Genomic DNA, 25,055 nt, shown 5'->3' on the forward strand with positions numbered 1-25,055 from the left:
TGTGTAACTGACTGGTGACCAGTTCAGGGTTTAGTGCGCCTTTTGCCCACAGTTAGCTGGGATAGGCTCCAGCACCCTCCTGCAACCTTGTTAGCAGTGTTAAAAATGGATGGATGGATGGCTAGATGGATGAATGGACCCTGTGAAATATTTTTTTCAGCCAAGGACCCCTAATCACAGCAAAGCATTTTGGGATCTTAAAAAAAAAAGTAATTTCACGGCGGGGCCAAGCAAATATTAGTACATGGGGAAAAAAACTATCACGAGGGGACAAACAAGTACTATCACGGGGGGAGGACAAGCAACACAATAGGACGAGGTTGGAATAAACATTCCCGAATTCCCACTGCCTGAATGAAGCCCGAATAAATATTGGAAATGAATGAACCAGAACGAATTATGGTGAAGTTCCCCAACACACGAATGAACTGGCTAGATGATGGTTTTGGCAAGGAACTAATGTGGGTGCACTAATCATGAGGCGCGGCCCGGCCCGGTAGTCCAGTGGTTAGCACGTCGGCTTCACAGTGCAGAGGTACCGGGTTCGATCGTCTATGTGCGCCCTGCGATTGGCTGGCAACCGATTCAGGGTGTCCCCCGCCTACTGCCCGGAGACGGCTGCGATGGGCTCCAGCACCCCCCGCGACCCTAGTGAGGATCAAGCGGTACGGAAGATGAATGAATGAATGAATAATCATGAGGCAGTGGTCCCGAAGACACACTGGGGAGTTGCTGACAAATATGACAAATATGATGGCTTTTTAAAAAAATGTACACTTTATTTATGCTTTTAACAGTCTCGACAAACAAAGACACGTCTGTGTCTGACTCCGTGCCTTCTTTCATCTCGTTCAACTCGAGAGGCGTTCAGAGACAGCCTCCGAAAAACGGAAATGAATGATCATTTCACTGACACTAAGAAAAGGGAAAACAAAAAATCAAGCGAGGGAATCACAAAATAAATTCTATGGGGGCGTATGTGAACTCACAACAAAGGAATTAATAACAAACAATTCAGAGACAATCCAGTCTCCGACATGCATACAGCATGTATTTGCTTCATTGTAAGTTTTATAGAAGGCTTCTATTTTTTTGCGGCTCCAGACAAATTTTGTTTTTTTGTTTTTTTTTTGTCCTATATAGCTCTTTCAACATTTTGGGTTGCCGACCCCTGGGCTAGGGCAACCAAACGTCCCCTTTTGCTAGGACATCACCACATTTTTACACTCTGTGCAGGGGTCCAGCGGAGCTTTATACATTTATGGAAATATCTAGCTTGAATTGGTTTTCATGGGACCAATTCTATGTGTTTAATTTGACTGATGTTTTGCGTGACAAATACGGTAATAGGATTTGTTTTTCTTTTTTATTCTCTAATAAGTAGTGGAGTGCACCGTTACCGCCGTGTGTTAATATGTATTTCTCTCATTGCATAATAACATAATAATAGATCATCATAATAAAACTGGCTGAGGGTGTTAGGTGCTAATAAGCAGCTGATTTGTCCTTCAGAAACGGTAGACGACAAACAGAGTAGTGTTAGTTGAACTCCTTTCTTCATCTCCCTTTGCAAGTATATGTCACGAACTCTGAGAGCAAACCACAACATGAGATTTTATGATTGATCCAAGCACATGTGCCTTTTTGTCTACTTTAAGTGTATTTTCTCTTCATATCATCAACACAAACATTCTTAATCTACACCATTAAAGCAATATCACCGTGTCATGAAAACTTGTAGCCAATGTGGCTAACAACTATATTAATCTCCGAGTCACACTGGTGTGTAATTAGCCGCAACATCACGTATTTATGTGGCGGTGGTGGTGCCTGTTTCTCTGCTATCTTCCGGCATGCGCTGCTCATTCCACACCGCAGAAACATTGTAGCCTAAATAAAGAAAAACACATAACACTTGAGGGAAAATGTATATTTTCGGGTTGTGGACATAGCTTAACAGCTAACTGCGTGTTGCAGTGGTAGAATTGGGGCAAGCTGTTATCAATAAAGAAGCGCCGATTGCGCCAAGTGGCCACAGAAATTAGGGCAGTTATATAGCGGGAAGAGGCTCATCCTGTTCCTTGGTTGCATTGGGTCGTCCTCATTTTACCCTGCCACTCCATACCCCCCAAAATAACTACATTTAAAAAGACGGTGACAACTGAGAGGGTGAAAGAGTTTCACAGTATCTTAGCATTTCCGTTCTAAATTCTTTGCACGTTTTTAAAACTTATCTTCCAATATATTGTATTTTAAAAAAACACAAACGTAAATTTAGGTTAATGGGACACTGTACATATATATATATATATATATATATATATATATACACACACACACACACACACACACACACACACACACACACACACACATATATATATATATATATATATATATATATATATATATATATATACACACACACACACACACACACATCCACCCATCCATTATCTGAACCTCATGAGGCTCGTCGGCGCCATGGAGCTGATCTCAGTTGTCTTCGGGCAGTATTTCGGGTCCACCTTGAACTGTTTGCCAGCAAATCACAGGGCACACTACTCACAAGCACACCCAAGTTGAACAAGTTAGAGTGTTCAATCAACCGACCATGCATGTTTTTGCAATGTGGTAGTAAAACTAAATACTTGGAGGAATCTCACACGGGCACGAGGAGAACATGCAAACTCCACACGTAGGAAGGTCGGGGGCCCAGGATCGAATCCTGGACCTGCACTGCGGACGTGCTAACCATTTGCTGACAGGCGGACTACAATCTGAATTGGTCACCAGTCAGTTGCAGGGCACAAATAGAGGTGCACAAGCATTCACACCCACATTCACACTGTCACTGAGTGGGAACCGATCCCACGCTGCCCGCACACAAGTCTGGCGAGTGTACCACTACACCATCAGTTTGTATATGTATGTCTGTGCTAGACACATAAGACATTCACCAGTCACTTCCTTATCTACACGTGGCCTCAGATTTAAAGTAAAACATACAGTAATTTGTGCAAACATTCGCATTGAACATTGGAACTTTATTTTGTAATTGTCAAACTTATGAGTCGTGCTGTGTTGTAAGTAAAGCTTCCTGATTACAGTTATATTATTTAACAATTAATAAAAATCAAAGGATGGAGCAAACACATATTGTCACACTCCCCTCTGATGTTACAACTCCAGAATCTGCACTCCTATATACCTTCTGTTGGAAATCTTGCAAAGTTAAAATCAGTAGCTTACTTTCATGGTAAATCCCATAACTTGCATGGTGCTGCCTAGCAGGCCAAAGACAGCAATATCATTCTGCACATACAGTAACGATAAACAGGAAATGCATCACTCAACTTACCCAACAGTCATTCGGTCAACACTAACTGAGACGGAATAATTTAAAAGCTTTGCACTGCTTAAATGTCTTTTCTGTCCTCTGTTCATTTGGAATTCAGCAACACACTGTACATCCTTGTTTTAGGACTAATGATATTACAAATTGGTACAACAGTCCTTTATATCAATAAACTCTTGTGTTACAAGTTCGAAACCAACCCGGCACTTGAGATATCTCATTCACAGTCAATTGGTGTACCATGTGCAGCCAGTAGAGACACTTTTGAACTAGTATTGATGCTCCAGTAAAATGAAAATCTGAAAGTTTTGAATGATTGCCGGTTGCCAGAGTTGACCCATGGAATACCTTACAGAGCATACACAGGGTGAGCTGTGTGTGGAGAGCTCAGTGTAATTAAAGGTGCTGTAGTGCTGGCAGGACTGAGGTGAAGTTTGTCCCACTGACTCAAGGCATATTTCAGGAGGTGTGTTTAAGTGACAGAGTTGTGAGGAATGTTCCAGCCAGAGTCTGAATCTTCCTTATTAATGCTAGGGGGGTGAGGGTTTTCCATAGTGTGGCTTGTTTGTGTCTTTTTCGAATTGATTTATTTATTTGTTCATCTAGTTTTTTATTTATTTAATATTTATTAAATGGCACACCAAAAAAAAGGTTTATACTTCAAAAAATAGAAACGGTTTTATGCTGAACCCTTTCATGCACCCTGTAACCTGATAATATGATAAAATGTCCGTGCAATTCATATGTGTTAAATATGAATTGGATGTATTTTTCTGAAACAGTATACTTTATTGTTTTTATAACCTGCCATTGTGTAGCCCCGGTAGCCTGTTGTAATTAGGAAATAAAAAGTTAAAACTGAAAACAAGTTTATTCAGTTCTATTAAAATGACATATCTACACATATTAAAAATTAACCTTGCCCAGATGTGCCACAAGGCTTTAAGGTCGTCCAAGAGGTCAGTGATTTGGGGAAAAAAAATTCAGTTCGAAACAACAACCTCTGGTGCTTATGTAAGGACCGCGGGCCAAATTTTTATGTATTAAAAAAATTATTCACTTACCTTGCAAAGAGAATACGTTCTCCCAGTGGTAATGCGTACCCTACTCGTGAAGACTGAACTGGCCACGTGTGGAAATTGAAGTTGGGTGGATGGAAATCCGTTGATGTGATTTGAAGCAAAACAACCCATCTGCTGAGTGGAAGCCAGGTGGAAAAAAAACTACATTTGTCCGCACAATCACACCAAAGCTTTTTAACTCAGCGGCGCAGTAGATCAATTAAACTCTATTGGATTTAGGGATTTTGACTCAGCTCAAAAGTAACCCAAAATGGGTAAAACATTTCCTAACCCCACACTTGGGTAGATAAAACTACCCAGGTTTTTGTATGTACCCATTCAGAAATAATTATATTATGATGATCTCGCACACACACGCATACACACACACATTTAGTTAAATTAGAACCTTATTCCAAAATGTAATTCATTTATACTTGTTGGTGAATACTTGAACCCCTTTTTTCTCTTCTTATGCTCTCCTGCCACCACCTTTCCATGTCAAATCTCTCTCGTCTTGCATTTTCTACTCATAATCAATGCCACCTATGTGCACCTGCATCCGATCTTGTCAGTTATTTGTCTATCTTTTGACAATGGAGGTACTCACTACAGCTGTTCAGAGCAAAATTCACTACCATTTGCCTTTCTAAGCTCCTTTCCTTCATACTCAACCTACCCACCAGCTCCTAGCCTCGATGCCCTTCACCAACATGCTCAATGACGTCTCCTCCAATCAACACTCTCTGCCCTTGAGGACTACTCTCTATCTCCTGATCCAACTTACTCCAAAATGTTTCCTTCCCGTCCCAACTGTGGGGCACCACCACTGACAAAATTCATGATGACGCGTTCAGTTTCTGGCTTGACAACCATCACCCCTCTATGAGTTTCATTTCCCCTCTGTAACATTCTTTACATACTTTTCTGTCAGAATCAAGCTTGCAGCATTCCTCTCTCTATCCAGACAGTGATAAAACAGTTTGAACCCAACAACCCGCACACACTTTTCCTCCTCATCACATCGGCCAGCTCTCGACTGGCATTTAACGTTTCGACTCTCAATACAACATATGTATTCCTCCTAACCAAAGCACTCTAATGACCAGTAAGTATCGTAGATTGAATGCGTGGAAGGCTCAGTTGTCTGTTTCTCACACCAACGCCATTGCATGTCAGTTTTTTTCCCTCTAAATTAGCCCTCGGGAAGGTGCAAAAGAAATCACAGCTTGCTAGCAATAGTGTTGTTCGGCAACCTGAATGCGTTACAGTACTTTCAAAAAAGAAGGAAATAGCTCAACAAGACAGTGGTGTTCATGTTTGTGATCAGGATAATGAATATTAGATTGACAAACCACATTTTTATAGATTATATTTTATAATTATGCTAAACATATGTACAAACAAGCAAAGAGACAAGTAAAACAAAAAAAAATTGTACTTCGATGGATGCATCAAGGCGAAGTTGGCAGCTCTCAATGGCTCTCTCTCTGTGAAAAGGTGACACTAGCCAGCAATGGCAAGCTTGCAGGCTCAAGGTTGCACCGGTGTAAAGCAGTCAGTGTTAACCGCAGAAAGAAAAGGTTCCATCTTTGACCACGGTACAACACAAACTTTGTGTTGCATTGTGGGATGCAGTGGCCATTTTGGGATAGTAGATCGTCAAGGCGAATGTACACATAAAGGCTAAAACTGTCACATTACGCACAAAGCGGAAAAGGAACCGCTACGCACGTAACAGAAAAACGAGAATAAGTGGATCCCGAAATAGACACTGACAGGGACTTCGTCACAAAATAAGATTTATTATAAACAAAAACTGAAAACTGAAAACGCTGGTAAATAATGAGAACCAGGAAATAATAAATAAATAAATGAGACAACGAAGAGTGCTTGCAAAAAACGGCAAGGAAAATGATTAGACAAATACGAGAATACGCACACAATTAGAATGTTCACAAGAAGACGTCGAAAAATGTAACAATAAGCAATGGTGTACGAGTAGCACTAACAATGCATGGGCAACAGCAGTGGCACGGCATGGAATACTCCGGCAAGGAATCGACAGCTGGAGCACCTAGATATAGCAGGTGTATTCACAGACAAATAGGCAGCAGATGTGCAGGCAACAGAATGAACGCCTGCCACCTGCTGCCAAATACGAAACATGACAAAAACCTGGCACAGTTATTTGCTAGCAAACACAATGTGGTATTTCTTCATAATAAAAGTGTGTTTTGACTCATTTCTACATTGTACTGTCTCTATTTTTAACCACACAACTAGAAAAATAAGGTATATATATATATATATATATATATATATATATATATATATATATATATATATATATATATATATATATATATATGAATGTTTTGGTGTGTACAAACCATGATTCTATTAAAATTGGTACGATTACAGCCTCAAGGTTATTTTTTAGGGGTGGGGTTTTGTTTGATTGTTTTAATTTTTTTTTAATAACGCCACATTTTGCTCATTGTTCTTCGCAGCACTTCTCAAGCTCCATCAGGTTGGATGCACACCGTTGGTGCACAGCCATTTTCAGATCTCTTCAGAGATATTCAGTCGGATTCTGGTCTGGGCTCTTGCAAGGCCACTAAAGGACATTCAGAGAGTTGTTCTGAAGACACCTTTTTGATATATTTGTCGTGTGCTGGAAGATGAGCCAAGTCTGAGGTCAAGAGCGCTGTGGAGCAGAATTTTATTCCGGACGTCTCTGTCCATTGCTACATTCATCTTTCCCTCAAATCTAAATACCGGTCGTCTCCTAGTGACTGTTGCATCCCTAAATACACTGACATTGTCATTATGAAGTGTTGTAAGTATAATCGTGAAAGGAAAATTTGTTCATTTTGGATTATTGCTGCAATCTAACAAAATAAAGAAAAAGTAAAGCAGCGAGAATTTTTTTCTCAATACACAGGATTACAAATTACAAATGATTACAAGTCAACAACATTTCATGTTTAGTTTCAAATCCTTGATTTGCAACAACTGCGCCAGGCCTTGGCACCATCAAACCGTTACATTCTTATTTTGAAATTGAAATGCCTGCTCTGTTGTGTACATGAGTTATAGTTTGCACAACAGCAAAAAAGAACGAAATTACTTCCGAATTATTTTTAAGTGGCACATTTGAAAAAACAAATATCCCCCGCTCCCCCACTTAATATTCAAACCAAAATAAAGGTTTTCAAAAACACAATACAGCCAAATGCCCAACACACCAAATCAATAACTAACTAAATAAATAAATAAAGTCAGACAAAACTCCCAAAACAAAATCAAAACCTGTGCTATCTTCTGCGACTTGCCAGGCTTGAGCCGCTGAGCCCCCGCCAGAGAATCCACTCTTTCCGAGATTGGCCTTGAAAATAACAAACTAGAATTGAAGTGGTGCCTGACAGAAATCACAGCACACCACAAAAACCCAATCCTACTCCCACAAATTCCATGGCTGGTTCAGACCCCGGACGAGCCCCCAGTTATGACAACCCTTCCTTATACTGGCAACAAGAAAGGGTGTAACATAGATGTGGGAGTTGAAAAATGAATCTTAGAGGCACTGTAATTCGGTTTCGCTTGTCTAAGCACAAACAAATACTCACACAAAAATTGGAGTAAACACTCCCAAAAACAACTGCCTTAGTGCAGCGGAAAAATGAAATGAACCAATGGTAGTTATTGCGAAGCTCCTTGCCCACACAAATCAATTAAGTGGCTAAACGGGTGAACTAATGATAACCTAATTTGATGCACTTAAAATCAAAACACAAAAACACAAACACACAACGAGACAACATTCGACACAGCCAGCCACCCGTGAAAGCAGCGGAGTGATTTTTAAACTGTGGCAATTGATGAGTGTAGCTGGTGGCAGACCCAGAAACCAAGAACTGATTAAGTCACTACACTGATTGGAAACGACCCCCCCCCCCCCCTCCTACACACACACACACACACACACACACACAATTTTGATCAGACTTTGTTTCTTTGTCTTGCAGTGGTGATCTTGTGTATGGAAGCCAGAAAAATTCGAGAAATTATGCTTGCTGCACACAGCCGTCGACTGACCAATGGGACTCACATGTTCTTCAATATTGAACTTTTCAATGCATCCTCTTATGGTAAAGCCGCCGACATTTAAGATTCTGTCTAACTGATACACGCAGTTCATTTTTCAAGATCATGTTTTTGTGATTCATTTAATATCCAAAATGTGTCAAACATACAGTACATCATATAGTTGCTTGTTTTCGGGATGAAACTGTGTTTCAGGCAATGGGTCATGGAGGAGAGGAGACAAATTTGACAACGAAGCAAGGCAAGCCTATGCATATTTGAACACTGTGACGCTGCTTCGGACAGTCAAACCGGAGTTTGAAAACTTCTCAATAGAAATTAAAAGGGCCAGTGAAAGTATGGGACTGAACAACTGCCAAGACTGCGGAAGTGTAAGTATCTCCTTCCCGTTCCAACTGTACAGTTTATTCACTGTATCAGTGAATAAACCAAATTGTCATGGACTGTATACCAACCAGAAAATATTACCGACTCTTTTGTGGTAAGTTTACAAATGCTTTGCTGCTCACCTGCTAAGCTAATTTGGCCTTTAGCACTTTTACGTACATCATCATTTTGGCTGGATTTTCACTGAAGTTCCCATTTCTGATGTCGTGTCTACATTTTTTTTGTTGTTAATATCTGAAACAACCCACACACTACTCAAATACATGTCAAAAAACACAACTGCATAATTATAGTGAACTAGCTGGTTCGCCGCCCTCCGGGCAGCCCACAAAAGTGTTGTTGCTTGGTTCAACTTTTTGTTCATCTTCATTGCTTATCGCAAAAATAAAGAGATGTTTAGCTCTACTAAATAACTAACAATTTCATTGCCATGCTTGTGGGTAGACAACATTTTTTCGCGAAGATGCCCGCGCGATCGTAGTGAGCCACTGCCTGAGCGGCGCAGTGGCGGCGCGCAGCGGCGCGGTGAAGTAGGTACGTTTTGAAAAGGGACAGACGGAAGGACAGACCGCGTGCGGGACGACGCGCAATATATATATAGATAAATAAATCAATCAAATATTTCATGTTTTCGTTGGACTGTACATTGACTCATTGGTTTACATGCAGGTATCGTTTATTTAATTCATTTTCCACAGGAGTCAGAAGATCTTCTAGAGTTGGGTTACACTGTTCAGTAAGGTCAGTGTATAGGGTGCATGCAGTGGTTCCATCTGCGGTTACAAATATCCCAAGTCAATTCATCTTGTCTCTTTTGAAATTAGTTTTGTGATCATTGCTTGGTACAAAAAGTGTTGGTGAGGTTCAAGCAACCGGATATAACCTCTCATTATCATTCCTGTACTCATCTAAATGCATGTTGGTCTCTATTTTTTGTCGACAGTATGTTAAAACTGGGGTATCTTGATTTTGGTACTGGTGCAAGACTGTTTTGCATATTTGGGAATTTTGCAGAGTGTGCTATTCTAATCTGGGTGTTCTTGCGGACTAAGGGCATTTTCTTTTATACAAGAAAGTTGACTAAAGGTGGTGTAATGCTATTTTGGTGTATTTGATCAAGGTGCATGCTCTCTGGATATGTGAGGTGGATGTCATCTTCAGTGTGCATTCAACCCTCCGAATTATTGTAGAACTCAACTAACTGAGTTCCTTATGAATGTCTTCATATTTTTTAAATCACTCTCCTTGGTCGTGGCACAGCAATGGAGGAGGGTGGTGGTGGTTTACACACTGACACATACGAGTGGGTTGGTTTTCACTTCACAGCAGTGATCTGTAATTCCCAACTTTATATCAGCCATCCATGGAGGTCTGCTTGGTGTTCCTTATCAACATACTTTGCGGACTTCGATCTTTTGTATGGACTCTAAGGAATCTATTTCTACTTCCACAATGTCAAAGACTATGTGCCTTGAGTACGCTGACTTTATAGAAAATGAGAGGAGCCGCTTCCATTGACCAGAAGAATAGTTGGCTGTGTTCACGCCCTCAACGGCGATAACGGGCATTTCCAGGTATGCTTTTCTGCAGGAATACCAAAAGAAGGGAAATTCTGTGGAGCTATGGCGCAATTGCTAAGACGTCTGACTATGGATCAGAAGGCGAGAGGTTTGACTCCTGGCCAGCTTGTGTGAATTTAGCGGCCCAGTGGTCCAGTGGTTAGCGCGTTGACCTCACAGTGTAGAGGTCGTGGGTTTGATCCCGGCCTTCCTGTGTAGAGTTTGCATGTTCTCCCGGGGCCTGCGTGGGTTTTCTCCGGGTACTCCGGTGTCCTCCCACATCCCAAAAACATGCATAGCAGGCTGAGTGAACACTCGAAATTGTCCCAAGGTGTGAGTGTGAGCGTGGATGGTTGTTCACTCTATGTGCCCAGTGATTGGCTGGCAACCGGTTCAGGGTGTGCCCCGCCTACTGCCCGAAGACGGCTGGGATAGGATCCAGCACCCCCGTGAGGATAAAGTGGATTGGAAAATGGATGGATGGATGGATGGATGGATGGATGGATGGAAAATTCCACCCATGCGAGGGTGTGCAAAGCACTGAAGATGCCTGGGGCGAACGGCTAGTTTTGAGGCCCCCTATATCTTTGGGGTGGGTCGACAGGGGTAGTATGTGTGTGGTGGTTTTCAAACATAAGCAGATTTTCAGCATTTGCGTTTTTACCCTTATGGAACCTGCACTGCCGGCTCAGGACCGCAGAGTAGAGGGTGACACAGGAGTAGATTTTCACTCCCATCACATCGCCCTCCCATTGAAAAAATCCTGTACTGTCCTGGTCCTGGACCTTTTTTTTAATGGATCCTATCCTGTCCTGCACCTGGTCAAAACAACTCTCACTTGGCTCCCGTACAGAATGGTTCCCACCGCCATATCACTCCCATTTGGGAGGTCAGCCACCGTACATTAAAAATGGCTGTGCATCTGTCCGAGGTTTTTATTTTATTTATTTATTTATTTATTTTTAAATACTGGATCATCCTACTCTCGTCTGCTCCCGTGAATTTTTTATTCTGTGTCATCCCTATCGCATGATTAAAGGTAAAATTAACTCCAACGAATCGTGGAATTCCCCCAAAAATGTCAACCTCTAGCGCAGCGCACTAACCGCTGAGCTGAAATGGTAAAAATAAAACAGTGTATTACAAGGTACTGTACATGAAATAAGCCTGCAAGATGACATCCCATTAGCCCTTTTCACACTGCATTTAGCAGGGCGCTGCGTGCTGTCGTCAAACCCATTCATTGTGTATGTGGTGAGGAACGGAGACCACAGAATGGAGCGTTGCTGGTGGTACGAAGAGCCGCGACAAGAGGACTTCTGTCGTGAGAAAAAGTTCTACTTGAGAGTGCAGTCGGTGACGTCAATAAATAACCTCCAATTGGAGAGGAGTTGGCAGAGTGATGTTGTGTTATTTGGGCAGACCTATTTACAAGTAATGGCATGATTACGTGATCCAAGTTCCCTAAGAGATCATTAGTTTTTGCTGCTGTTTGTGTGCTTCCCATCCTCATTCTTAAAATAAGAAAAGTCAGGTTTTTCTTCTGCGACAATGACAGACACAATCTTGTCGAAGTATGTTCGAACCAGCGGCTAAATCTCAGTTTTTATTTTCTGGTAGGCTGCTACATCAGCACTTCCAAATATGGGCAAGCTGGCCACGTGTCATGTCAAGTTGCTGCGTAACTCTTTTGCATAAGAATCAGAATCATCTTTATTGGCCAAGTATGTAGAACACACAAGGAATTTGTCTCCAGTATATTAGTATCATCATAAACAAGGACGTGACAAATAGGTATGGAAGGACATTTCGTAATGTAAGTGAACCGTAGTGCGGTGGTACCACCCAGTGACAACTGTGAGACAATGTGCAAAGTATCAAGAAGAGCTAAAGTGACCGTAGTAGAATACAATATTATGACAGTTGTACAGTTGGTGCAGAAAATCATTGAGCCATTTTAGAGTGACCAGTAGCAGTACAGTATTTGTTGTACAAGAAGAGTGACTACCTCAGTGACTGTTTAGGGAGTTAATGGCTAGAGGGAAGAAGCTGTTTAAGTGTCTGCTGGATTTGGTGCGCATGGATCTGTAGTGCCTGCTTGAGGGGAGTAGCTGGAAAAGGTGGTGGGCAGGGTGCGGGGGATCCAGGAGGATTTTCCGTGCCCTTGTTTTGATTCTTGCAGTGTGCAAGTCCTCAAGAGTGGGTAGGGCGGTGCCAATGATTTTTTCCGCCGTCCTAACTGTCCGTTGAAGTCGTTTTTTGTCCTTTTTGGTGGCGGCCTCAAACCAAACTGTGATGGAGGAACACAGGATTGATTCGATGACTGCCGTGTAGAACTGACGTAGCAACTCCTGTGGCAGGCCATTCTTCCTCAGCAGCCTCAGGAAGTACATCCTCTGCTGGGCCCTTTTTAGGATGGAGATGGTGTTGACTTCCCACTTCCTGTCCTGGGAGACTGTGATTCCCAGGAACTTGAAGGTCTCAACGGTTGACACATGGCAGTTGGATAGTGTGAGGGGCAACTGTGGTGAAGGATCGATTGAAAGTGTGAAGAGGACTTAATCAATCACCTCACCCCAAACATTTACTTATTTGGAGGAGAATGGTTGTTTCTTTATCCTAGCAGGATGACCCTTTGCATTAATTTATAATCAACGTGCACCGAATACATTTATGTCAACCAGGCGATTGGGGAGGGGTGCTGTGGATGCCCCCTGCCATGTGGGTGCCCCTCTGCCCCCACGTTGTCCCCACCCTCTGCACACCCCTGCATCCATGCACACAATTGGACCACTCTTGACACTACACTGGCGTTGAGCATGCTGGGCGGTGGGCGTTATATCTTGCTTCCACCTTTCTGTGAAGTACAGGCCCAAAAACATTTACAGGAGGAAAATAAATAACTAGGCGGCCCGGTAGTCCAGTGGTTAGCACGTCGGCTTCACAGTGCAGAGGTACCGGGTTCGATTCCAGCTCTGGCCTTCCTGTGTGGAGTTTGCATGTTCTCCCCGGGCCTGTGTGGGTTTTCTCCGGGTGCTCCGGTTTCCTCCCACATTCCAAAAACATGCGTGGTAGGCTGATTGAACACTCTGAATTCTCCCTAGGTGTGAGTGTGAGTGTGGATGGTTGCTCGTTTCTGTGTGCCCTGCGATTGGCTGGCAACCGATTCAGGGTGTCCCCCGCCTACTGCCCGAAGACAGCTGGGATAGGCTCCAGCACCCCCGCGACCCTAGTGAGGACCAAGCGGCTCGGAAGATGAAATAAATAACTAAAATGAGCTTGCAGGCCAGATCGGGAAATAACTTTAAATATTGTATTTGTTATTCTGGTGATGTGTATTTCTGTTCTGTGTACCTCCTGTTTTGGCTCCAATCAATTAATTTGAACACATTGGCACATCACCTGTAGGTGCATTGCCTAAAAGTGCGACTCCAGTAAATTGATTGCATGACAGTAAATGACTACAGTCGAGTACATGACTTGGATAATTCAAGTGTTGTTGGCTCCCAAATGGACAATTCTTTGTCCAATTTTATATTTATTGCCTCAATTGATATGGAACCAATGATGAACTGTCCATCTAACAAATTAAGGATGGATTTGTGCGACAGTGGAACCTCTAGTTACGAACGGAATTGGTTCTGTGAGCCTGTTCGTAACTTGAAATGTTCATGAATCTATGTCATATTTCCCATTTAAATGAATGGAAATGCAGCTAATCAATTCCAGGCCCCAAATTAAGTTAGATTTTACTCAGTTTTACCTGTGTGTGGTAAAAAAATATGTATATATAACACAGAAAGAAGTGAAAACACACACCATTATAAAGAAATAAACCACGTAAAAAACATAACTATTACTCATTAACTTTACCGGATGGGGGGGCTACAGTTCCTAATTGAAAAAGGTAGTTTTCCATAATAACATGGAAGAAATCTGATTCAAGTGTGGCGTCACATAATTTTAAAGATATATTTATTTTTATCATTTTTAATTTTTTTATTGCCTCACTCATGCTCTCACCATCAAGTGTTTTCTTAAAACTTATTTTCATTATTTGGCTTTTGACTAGGCATGAGTCAGACTTGCTTTTTATTTTTACTGTTTTTGTGCCTCTACTGTCCTCGTTATTAATTTATTGTTTTATGGTTTGTTGTTGTATGACTTAGATTTTGACTTAGTATTGCACTTTGTATACAGTGGTGGTTGTTTTGAAGTGCTCTGTAAATATAGTTGAGTTGAGTCGTTTACAGAATCTGAATCGTAATCCCATCAGACAGCGAGTATATTTGGAGGAGTCGGATCCTCTCGTTATCGCTAGCTTTAGCTGAGAGACCAGAAGTTAGCGTCCTAACGTTACCCAAATGGGAAAATGAGGGATGTTTAGAGGACATGATGTTAATGTTGATGTTATTGTTGAGCTGAAAATGGGAGTCGTAGGAGGTATGTCACAGATAACAGTTCACAAACATACTTCTGTAAACTACAGTACAAGTGTTTTGGAGGATAAACAAGGAACACAGCAGCCCACACAGGTGGAGCATACAAATCACTCATTATATCCATGGGGGAATTGTCAAAAATGCCACATTGTTTAAATATCATATTGTAATGAAAGTCCAACTTTTTCGCAAATGCTAGAAATCAGGTAAACAAGTATGCTATGTATTAAGTTTCATATTTTCCCCAAACCCTAGCCAGATATTGGTGTTAAATAATAGTTACGGTACAAACTATCCAAAATTAAATGTAATCTAAATATGTTACATTTAAGCTGCATCTGGCATTAAATAAGAATAAAAACGAATTTGCTAACATCACCTATTTTTATTCTTGTGTGTTTGCAATTACCTGTTTGTCGTTTAAAAATGTTTAAAATTTTTGGCTTACGATTGCCTTTTTCGGGCATCGCAGTGGTTGACTAGTCAGCACGACACCCTCACAGTACAGAGGTGCGGGGTTCGATGGCCTTCTTGTCTGAAGTTTGCATGTTCTCCCTGTGCCTGCGTGGGTTTTATCCAGGTACTCCGGTTTCTTCCCACAATCCAAAAACATGCCCAATGGATAGCTTAATGGAACACTCTCAATTGCCCCTCGGTGCGAGTGTGAGTGCGAATGGTTGTTTGTCTGTGTGTGCCCTGCAATTGACTGGCAACCGCTTCAGGGTTTTAATTACAATTACCTGTTTTGTTTGTTTGTTTTTATTTTGTTTTAGTGTTCTTTACTTTACCTTCCCCATTTGTTCTCTTTCTGTTTTTGTGTTTGCAATTACCTTTTTTGATTAAGATTTGTTTTGTTTTTGATTTTATGATATGAGTTTAGTTTTTGTGTTTGCACTTCAGGGATTCAGGGATTTTATGTTCTCCCCATGCCTGCGAGGGTTTTTTCCAGGTACTCCAGTTTCCTCCCGCATTCCAAAAACACGCATGGCAGTTTAATGGAACACTCCAAATTGTCCCTAGGTGTGATTGGCTATGTGTGCAAATGGTCATTTGTCGATGTGTGCTCTGCCATTGCCTGGCAACCAGTTCAGGGTGTACCCCGCCTACTACCCGACTCTGGTGAACATAAGCCGATTAGAAAATGAATGGAGGGATAATGCTAATGTGGCCTGTAATCTTTTTCACAACATCTTGTTCGAAAGAAAACAAGACCCATAGGCCTAGTTCAAGTCAGCACTTGTGCAGAGGCATTCTGGATTCACTGGAGAGTCTCTCTATCCTTGTTGCAGCAGCTTTTTAATCTGATAAAATATACTTGGTGTTTATCTTTGAAATATTGTATTTTTGGGACCTTGGCGATGTCAGAAAAAAAATGGAGTTGGTCTCTGGGAATGTGACAGGGTTTCTAAATGCTCAGTTGGTAAAAAGAGAGGCTTGATGTTATCTCTGATTCAACATTTGCACAATTTCCTCTTGGTAATTGAATTGGATAAGCTTGTCCTCAGAGGACCCACTGACAAACCAAACATCCATCCATCCATTATCTGAACCACTTATTCTCACGAGGGTCGCGGGCATGCTGGAGCTCATCCCAGCTGGCTTCAGGCGGTGGGCAGGGGACACTCTGAACTGGTCGACAGACAATCGCAGAGAAGCGAAACAATAAATTAGAAATACTACCGGTAGATCAAAATATTCTCATTTCACCTCTGTCTCATTTGCCATTTTAGGTCAACATGTTTGTTGAGGGATTCCATGATGCATTGCTGCTTTATGCTGTTGCTTTGAAGGAAGCCATGAAAAGTGGATACAATAAGAAAAATGGATCCGAAATCACATCAAAAATGTGGAACAGAACTTTTGAAGGTAAAATGTGCTTTCGTGACTGAAAGTTGCCATTTCACTGACTGTGATAAATCAGCTGGACATCTACTGTCGAAACTGGTGCTACAATACAGTGGTTTGAAATAGCTCCAGATTACATTGTAACATGGATCTTTACGGTGACAAGTTTAAAGCATAGCTCGAGTGTGGAAAGTTTCATAAAATAGTTGAAAATGCTGATTAACCTGTTGCTAACATTATTGAGCCTGTTTTTTTAAAAAAAAAACTGAATTGATTGGCCTCCCTCCTTAACCTCAGTGATCACTTTTTTTACCATTCCAAAATGACATTTCAATTTCACTTAATTCTTGGGAAAAACGCGAGCAAACTCATTGAGGAATCTACAGCAAATGATTTGGAGATAACTTCCAGCATGTCGAAAGGTAAGTAACATCTCAATTGTAGATTGTGTTCGTTGTGGCACACAGGAATTGCTGGGCAGGTATCAATGGACATCAATGGTGACAGAAATGGAGATTTCTCTTTGATGGCAATGACCGATGTTAACGCAGGAACATATGAGGTAAGACGCAAAAATCAAACCAAGACATCACCTTTGCAAGTTTGAAATATTGTATGTACCCCTGTAAAATGTTCATTACATCATTTCAGGTTGTGGCTAATTACTTTGGTGTGAATGGAAGCTTTCAGCCACTGTCAGCCTTCAAGTATGACCACTTTACTCTGCAAGGAATACAGAGAACACATGCAGAGATATCAGACACATCATGTAAAAAACAATCACTACCTCACTGCGATATTCTTGTAAACTTGTACTTATACAGTATGTATGTAACGTGTTATGGTCAATTATTATTATTTTTCTAACCAGGTGGGCTCGGAGTGTCAGCTTTGACTGGAGTCATAGTGGGAGCTGTTCTGGGAACCGCAATGCTGACAGCATTCTATTTTTTCAGGTAACTACAGTTAAACATGTAGTGATGCCTCGACAGACAATACAGACAGCATTGTAAGGACCCTTGCAAAAATGAATAAAACCAAGATTTTACTCTTCTTGACTTGATTTTCTACAAGACATTAATCACGTGGCACATGATGCTGCACAAAGAAAAAAAATATCACCAAATGGATGAAAAAGCACGACTCAAACATATTGGGCTCTATATTCCTAGACAGCACAGTTGTGCTTGCCCATGAAAACTGGCATATTTTGATTTTTGTGCTGGTGTAAGCCTCATTTTGACTGTATGGGAATTTGGCAGAGCACCTTGCACCATGGTGGCCATTCTTGCATAATGACCGCATTTCCTTTTACGTGCGCCCGACGCGCCGGACAATATGGTGCCTGAAAGTCAACTAAACTTTTACACCTGCTGGAAACTATTGGTGTTGGTTGTGTCATGCGAGTTTGCCGAATTTGTTCAGCGCACAGATTATCCACTCTTTGCATAATTATTATCATCTTAATTATGTTTTTAAAATCACTCCCTGGGCTGAGGCAGAGTGAGAAGGGATTGGAGGTGGTCACATCCAGACACATACAATAGGGGTGGAAGTCGGCCTCCGAGTGCCCAATTCATTGCGGTAGTCTGTGATCTCCTTCGGCTGCCTGTGAAGGTCTGCTTGAAGTTCTCCTGCTTGGACTCCCAATAAATCAGTTTCTACTTTCTGTCGATTTTAAAGGGACTGGGGGGAGCTGCTTCGATTGGCAGCAAATCAAACCGGCTGTATTTATGTCCACAACGGCACAAAACGTAGGTTTTTAACGCCGCCGAGCTGAGTGCAAATGCGTAAATATCAAACTAGGTCTAGCCCAGGAGTGCTCAACCAGTCGATCACAATTGAGCTGTAGCCCGCAGATTGGTCCCAAAATGATCACGAGGAGTGTAGGGGGGAAATGAAAAACAAATGCATCTGTGTGCATGTTATTAACATTATATCAGTTTGTGCACTACAGCCTAAGCATCCTATCAGTTTCACAAACAATTATGTCTTTTTAAGAAGAAAAAAAGGCAGGTCACTGCTACTCTATGGTGGCGCCTGACCTACATCACCGGAAGTTGTTAGCGGTCAGCAGCCTGCAATTGTAGCTCGTGATCAGAGCTCCTGCGATATCCTTCTTTAAAATTCTCATTTAAATCTTTCAAAATGGGAACCTGGAGCGCCAAGAGAAGCATTTTAAAACGGAGCCATTATGGCTGTCGCTCAGCATGGCATGTGTGCGTATGCGCGTGTGTGCATGTGTGTGTGTGCGTGCACTTGCGGTGGGCAGGTCAATTGGGGGAGGTGTGTTGCTTTAAAAGTAGATCTTTGGTCAAAAGGTTGGGCACCCTAGGTCATTGTCCTCATCCCCACTATCATGCAAAACTGAAGAGATATACTATACAGTAAATCAATGATCCGATATGTATTATTATTATTATTATTATTATTATTATTATTATTATTATTATTATTAAACGCCATCTGTCTCCATAATGACTTTTGAGCACAGTGGGAATATATTACTAACAACTTACTTGATCTTGTTTTGCTGCTGAGGCTATATCGCTTACGGTAATTTTGAAGTGCTACTGTGTACAGTCTGCATCAAAGAAGGGATACTGAGTCCTTTGTTCTCAGAGTAGCTAAATACGGTTTTCGTGAAGATAACAACCATTTGAAATTGTTTCAAACCGTAAAACATGTCCAAATGCCTCACCATCATTGAGTATTTTGATTCCAAGTTTTTAAACTTTTGCCAAACTTTTGAAGTCATGCGCTGTCTTTGACCATGTTGTTCACCTTCTTCTACACATCACCACAACATTGCAGTTATAGCCAGTCAACCTAATGGTTTAATGCTTTTGGTTATGCAAATTATCAAAATGATCAAAATACAGCTAAGACCCCCACACCGACGCATTCCTCTCTCTTGCAGATCCTCTGTAAAATTACAAACCGCTGGATCTATGCTTGTCATGAAAGAAAGAGACCATCCAGTACCATAAAAGGACGATATTTTACTCTTAATATCAGCCAGGTTACAATGCGGATTGCAGATCCGTCAGGTCTGAATAGGCACAGCTCAGCATTCGTCTCACTTCACTTTCTGGTCTAAATCTCACATGATTTCCCACGAGATTATCCAACACTGCTTTTAAAGTGACAGTTTTCCATTTATCAAACGAGTCAGCGTTCACTACAGCAGTCATAGTATTGTTCACCTGGTTGCATATGCCAAAAGAAAACCTCCCGAAAGATATTGTCGTGAACGTTGACACGAAAGCGTGGATGGTAGAAAGCCTAATGAAGGAATGGTTGATCAAGTGTCACGACAGGGAACGGGGCCTTTATTTTTTTTAAACCAGCCGCGTGAGCGCTGTTTTACTGCCGTGCAGCAGCATTAACAGGCAAAGAAAAGTTAAGGTTAAGTTATTAATTTTATGACAATTGAACTGCAACAACAGGGATGTCGTAAATATGATTTACTGTCTTTCAGAAAAAATTACAGGATTACCATCGAGCGTCGAGCCCACAGTGAAGAGTCTACCAGCAGGAAGCACCGCCAGTTACGAGAGGACTCCATCAGATCAAACTTGTCAACTGCTTAGTCAGCAGCAACAGCAAAACTCTTGGAACAAACTTACATCTGTGTGGTTGGAGATTATTACGGCTGTCAGTGAGGAAATGTTTTTAGTATTAGATGATGTTGTGTTTTTAACTGTTAACTGTTTCAAATGTTTCACTTTTAAATGTATTATGACTCAGGACAACTGTAACTGTCTCAAAGCACCACTTGGATCTTCTTTTTTACAGGTAAAGATTTGTGTGTCCATTTTCTTGTGGAGAATTTTATAAAGAATTGCTTTTTGTAATACACACACAATACACATTTTATGGCTGTGATTTGATTGCATACAATCATACTAAATCATTTGCAAGAAAAAGTATGCAAACACTTTGGAATTCCCTGTATTTCTGCCTAAATTGGTCATGAAATGTGTTCTGATCTTCATCTAAGTCAAAGCAATAGATAAACAGTCTGCTTTAACTAATACCTGATAAACAATATGTTTTCATGTCTTTTTATTGAACACACCATATAAACATTTCACCATGCATGGTGGAAAAAGTATGTGAACCTTTAGGCTAGAACTAATTGGAGTCAGAAATCAGCAACCTGGAGTCCAATAAATGAAACAAGATTGAAGGTGTTGGGTAAAGCTGCCCCGTCCTATAAAAAAAAACAGACCAGTTTGGAGTTTGTTATTCTCAAGACGTATTGTCTGATGTGAACCATGCCTCGCACGAAAGAGCTCTCAGAAGGCCTACGGTTAAGGCTTGTTGACATGCGGAAAGGTTTACAAAAGCATCTCAAAAAGCCTTTATGTCATCACTCCAATTAATACAGAAATCCAAGTAGTCCCAAAGGGTTCACATACTTGGAACTGTATCATAAAATATACTGTACATATCAGTGGGTATTCAGTGACCTAATCCAACTCTTAACAACAGAAGGACGTTACAAAATAATGTACAACCCCCGCAAGATAAAGGCTAAGTTCACACTTCAGAGTGTTTTACTTAACTGTTCCTAAAAACAACTTTGCAGATTCACAGACGTTACCTGTACAGTCTCCCTTGAGGAATTGATGAACACAATGATATCATGTTTAAAGTTTTATTTAAGACAATCCTTCCTGAGTCGAGTCTGTTTGTTCAACTTATTCGAGCCAAATCTCTGACACACTCTCACCTGCATGCATTGCATACACATCCGATTTATATCCACATCCAAAAGAGTGGCATTAAAGAGCATTTCACATGTTTGAGGATATTGCCAAAAGATAAAAAAACTGTTTATCTTCCAGTACATCACCTCAATAACTCCAAACCTCTATAGTACAATATATTACAGTGATCCCTTGCTACTTCGCGGTTCGTTTATCGCGGGTTCAGTGCATCGCAGATTTTTTCAAACATATTAATTTTGTTTTATTTATTTATTTTTTACATATACATGGAGTACAGTACTCTACATGTTGCTCTATGTTGCCCGTTATAGCTGTTGCTCATGATGGTGTGCGTATGCACACATGTGTATGGGTGCGCACACGTGTGCGCGTGTGTATGTGTGGGTCGATCGCAGGAGGTTGGTTGATTTAAAAGAAGATCTTCTGTCAAAAAAGGTCGGCACCCGTCATCTAAATCAAGCTTCGGTAAACACTACAGTCGCTGAACCAGTGAGAGGATGGAGAATGGCAGCAGAGAAGACGTAAAGAGGCAAATCTCTGATTGGCTAAAAGAAGAACGAGTGATTCCAGTGGTGTCGCCAATGCCTGCCAATGCCTGCACTCGAGATTCTGAAGGCGTTGGACAAAGTAACACGCATGGCAACACATAGAAGCTGAAATCTAATAGGACCACAAAAAAACCCCCACACACACAAATGACTAGAAGTCACACATGAAATGAAGACAAAAAACTGTTGGACATAAATTATTACCACTTCATTTATGTTGTAAATGTAGATTTGTGCTTCTGATAGTGGAGAGCTGTTCACTGTGGGGGTTTTGAAGGCTCTGAAGGCATGCCGCTATGATAAAGATGGATGGATGGGTAGATTGATAAATAAATGATGAAATGACAAAAAAAGAAACAAAATGCAATAGAGATTCACCACCGGCAGTATGAGGTGCATCTGGCTGTTGAGTAGTCTACTTCTCAGAGTAGCCAGAAATTAATCAAGCATAACATACTGTACATCCATCCATCCATTTTCTGATCCGCTTTATCCTCATAGAGGCTGGAGCCTATCCCAGCTGTCTTTGAGCAAGAGGCGCAGGACACCCTGAACTCGTTGCCAGCCAATTGGAGGGCGTACAGAACAATTATCTGCGCTCCCACCCACACCAAGGGACAATTTAGAGTGCTCCATTAACAAGCCACGCATGATTTTGGAATGTTAGAGGAAACCAGAATACCCATAGAAAACCCACGCAGGCACAGGCAGAACATGCAAACTCCACACAGGAAGGCCGGAGCTGGAATTGAACCCAGTACCGCCGCACTGTGAAGTTGACGTGCTAACTACTCGACTACCGGGCTGCCATCCCAATATATGTACAGTATATTGATAAAAAATACTGGACCACCATTCCTAGCATTGGTCTAAGTAAGACAGGGGTGTCAAACTCATTTCACATTGTGGGCCACATACGGCCTCTGTAGATGTCAAGTAGGCCGGACCATTAAAGATTATACCATACTTTGCTATAAATAACCAAAATAATATGTCTTTCGTTTGTTTTAGTCTAAAGAAGCACAAGAACACTAGGAAAATGTTGAAATTTAATGAACATATCTTTTACAAAACATCTCATGAAGCACCTCAGGATTCCTTAGACAAATGTGCAATTTACTTTTATCATTCACATGTATGCATTGCAACTGATCCCACTGACTGTACAAAGGCACACAACTTTAACAAGTAATTTGTATTGAAAAATATAGACATGCACTTTTAGGTTTAAACGAGATTTATAAAGAAATGAATTTTTAAACGATTTACAAAAGCATATAAAATCTAAATGTAATCCCTGCCTACATCTTACAAACTAAGGAGAGTGCTATAATATGTGTAAAGAATAAAGTCTTCAAATGTCCTTGATAGCGTCTGCTGTGTTGGGTCTGTCTCAGTGACAGACTGAGGCTGCTGTTGTCTTCTTTGGTGTGTCCATGAATTGCACCTTATTAGAATATTCATTCCATGTCTTTTATGCATTTTTTCACTTTTAAATTATCCTGCGGGCCTGATCAGACCTCCTTGTGGGCCGGTTCCGGCCCGCGGCCCATATGTTTGACACGGTCAATGCTGCCTCCTTTCCAGGCTCATCAAAGGTTTTCACCAATCTGGCCCCTCAGCTTATCGTGTTTACCATCGGAAGAAAGAATTTGGAGCCTGGCTTCATCTTACAATCGTTTTTTGTGTGTATTCAAATTAGAGCGTGTTTCATCATATACAACTTGAAATGAGATTAAAATACACAACCTAAAAATATAGCTATTTTTGTTCTCATCTTCACATAAGGGCAAAATTGTTTTCAAAATTAAAAAAAAAATTCATCATCCACTCAACTGCATAAAACCATTGTGGTGTCCCCACTACGCATGTGACTCGCACAAACAATGTGAAGCAGGTGGTTGCATGACCTGTATGAGACCACCATGCACATCGTGTCGGCTTGGGCCAAATCACAAAGCACCGACAGCCTTGCCACACCATCACATAGCGACAAGTGCAAGTAGAACAAGGCGGAGAGGCTGGAGCGAGTTGACCTGTTAATTTGTGCATTGCAAAGCCCAACAACCAGCCAGGCAGGAGCAGAGACAGACCTCCGGTCACACATTAGTTTGACTGGAATCAATGCAATGCCGAAGAAGTCACTCAGAGTATTCCTCAACAAAGAATCCTCCTATCAGTCATTTCCCTTTAAACATATCAATCATTTCCCTGTAAACCAATCAGAAAGTTGTTTGTTGAATGCTGATTTGGAAAGTATCCATCTGGCCACCGTCTGTTGATTTGAATGACGTCAAAAACATTTTATCAGATAGAATGCTCACACTCTACACGGCCAAGCTGGCAATCTGCAACTCCTGGAATGCCTTCCCTTTCAGCTATGGAAGAAATAGCTTCCTTCCTTCTTTACTTTATACTTCCTCTCATTACTTTGTTTGACTTGACTGCAGCACACGATGTTACTTGCAGTGTTTTTGTTGCATTTTAATCACCAAAATATCTCATTGCAATTTATTTTGTTAAGGTCAACTGTAAAAATTGGGTGTTTAAAAAAATAAAATAAATAATAATTGGATCGATCAATTCATGTTTTAAAAAGTGGTACGCACATACCAGTGTTCGGGCTTAGTTTGTGGATTATTCTTCTCTCCTGATCAGATGTCTCCAAAATATTGTGAAGACTGATTGTATTATGGTGCGGTGTATGTTGAGAGAGAAGTCAGCTCCTCCACTATGAAATCAAAGCAGCACAAGAGTCGGGTTCAGGCTAACAGTTGTAACAGTCAAACTTGATCATGTTACAATTTACAATTGCAATCCCAATGTGTGACGTCAACTCCAAAGTCAGCCACGCCAATGACTAATCGTAATATTAAATGTAATGATAGCCAACTTGGAAGCCACCTGTCGCTTGTGCTTTTGCGAGACACAAATGGCGGAACAACTGGTTGTGTTCCCCCAAGTCATTCCGCATCATAAAAATGAGTATGTAGTTACCAGATAAGTGGT

General features: G+C 41.2%; 1 protein-coding gene across 1 annotated transcript in view; it reads left to right on the forward strand.

Moving 5' to 3' along the window:
* The window catches only part of npr3 (natriuretic peptide receptor 3), a 29,841-nt gene extending 8,401 nt beyond the window's left edge, over positions 1–21,440 (forward strand). Inside the window, exons 2-8 of the mRNA XM_052068264.1 lie at positions 8,451–8,573; positions 8,725–8,900; positions 16,648–16,783; positions 17,230–17,324; positions 17,414–17,531; positions 17,634–17,718; positions 20,244–21,440. Coding sequence (XP_051924224.1) covers positions 8,451–8,573; positions 8,725–8,900; positions 16,648–16,783; positions 17,230–17,324; positions 17,414–17,531; positions 17,634–17,718; positions 20,244–20,355 — 845 coding nt within the window. The 3' untranslated portion in view covers positions 20,356–21,440. The remainder of the gene's footprint in view (positions 1–8,450; positions 8,574–8,724; positions 8,901–16,647; positions 16,784–17,229; positions 17,325–17,413; positions 17,532–17,633; positions 17,719–20,243) is intronic.
* Positions 21,441–25,055: the final 3,615 nt, after the last annotated feature.

This window comes from Hippocampus zosterae, chromosome 6, assembly GCF_025434085.1.
Source record: "Hippocampus zosterae strain Florida chromosome 6, ASM2543408v3, whole genome shotgun sequence".
Classification (NCBI taxonomy): Eukaryota; Metazoa; Chordata; class Actinopteri; order Syngnathiformes; family Syngnathidae; genus Hippocampus; species Hippocampus zosterae.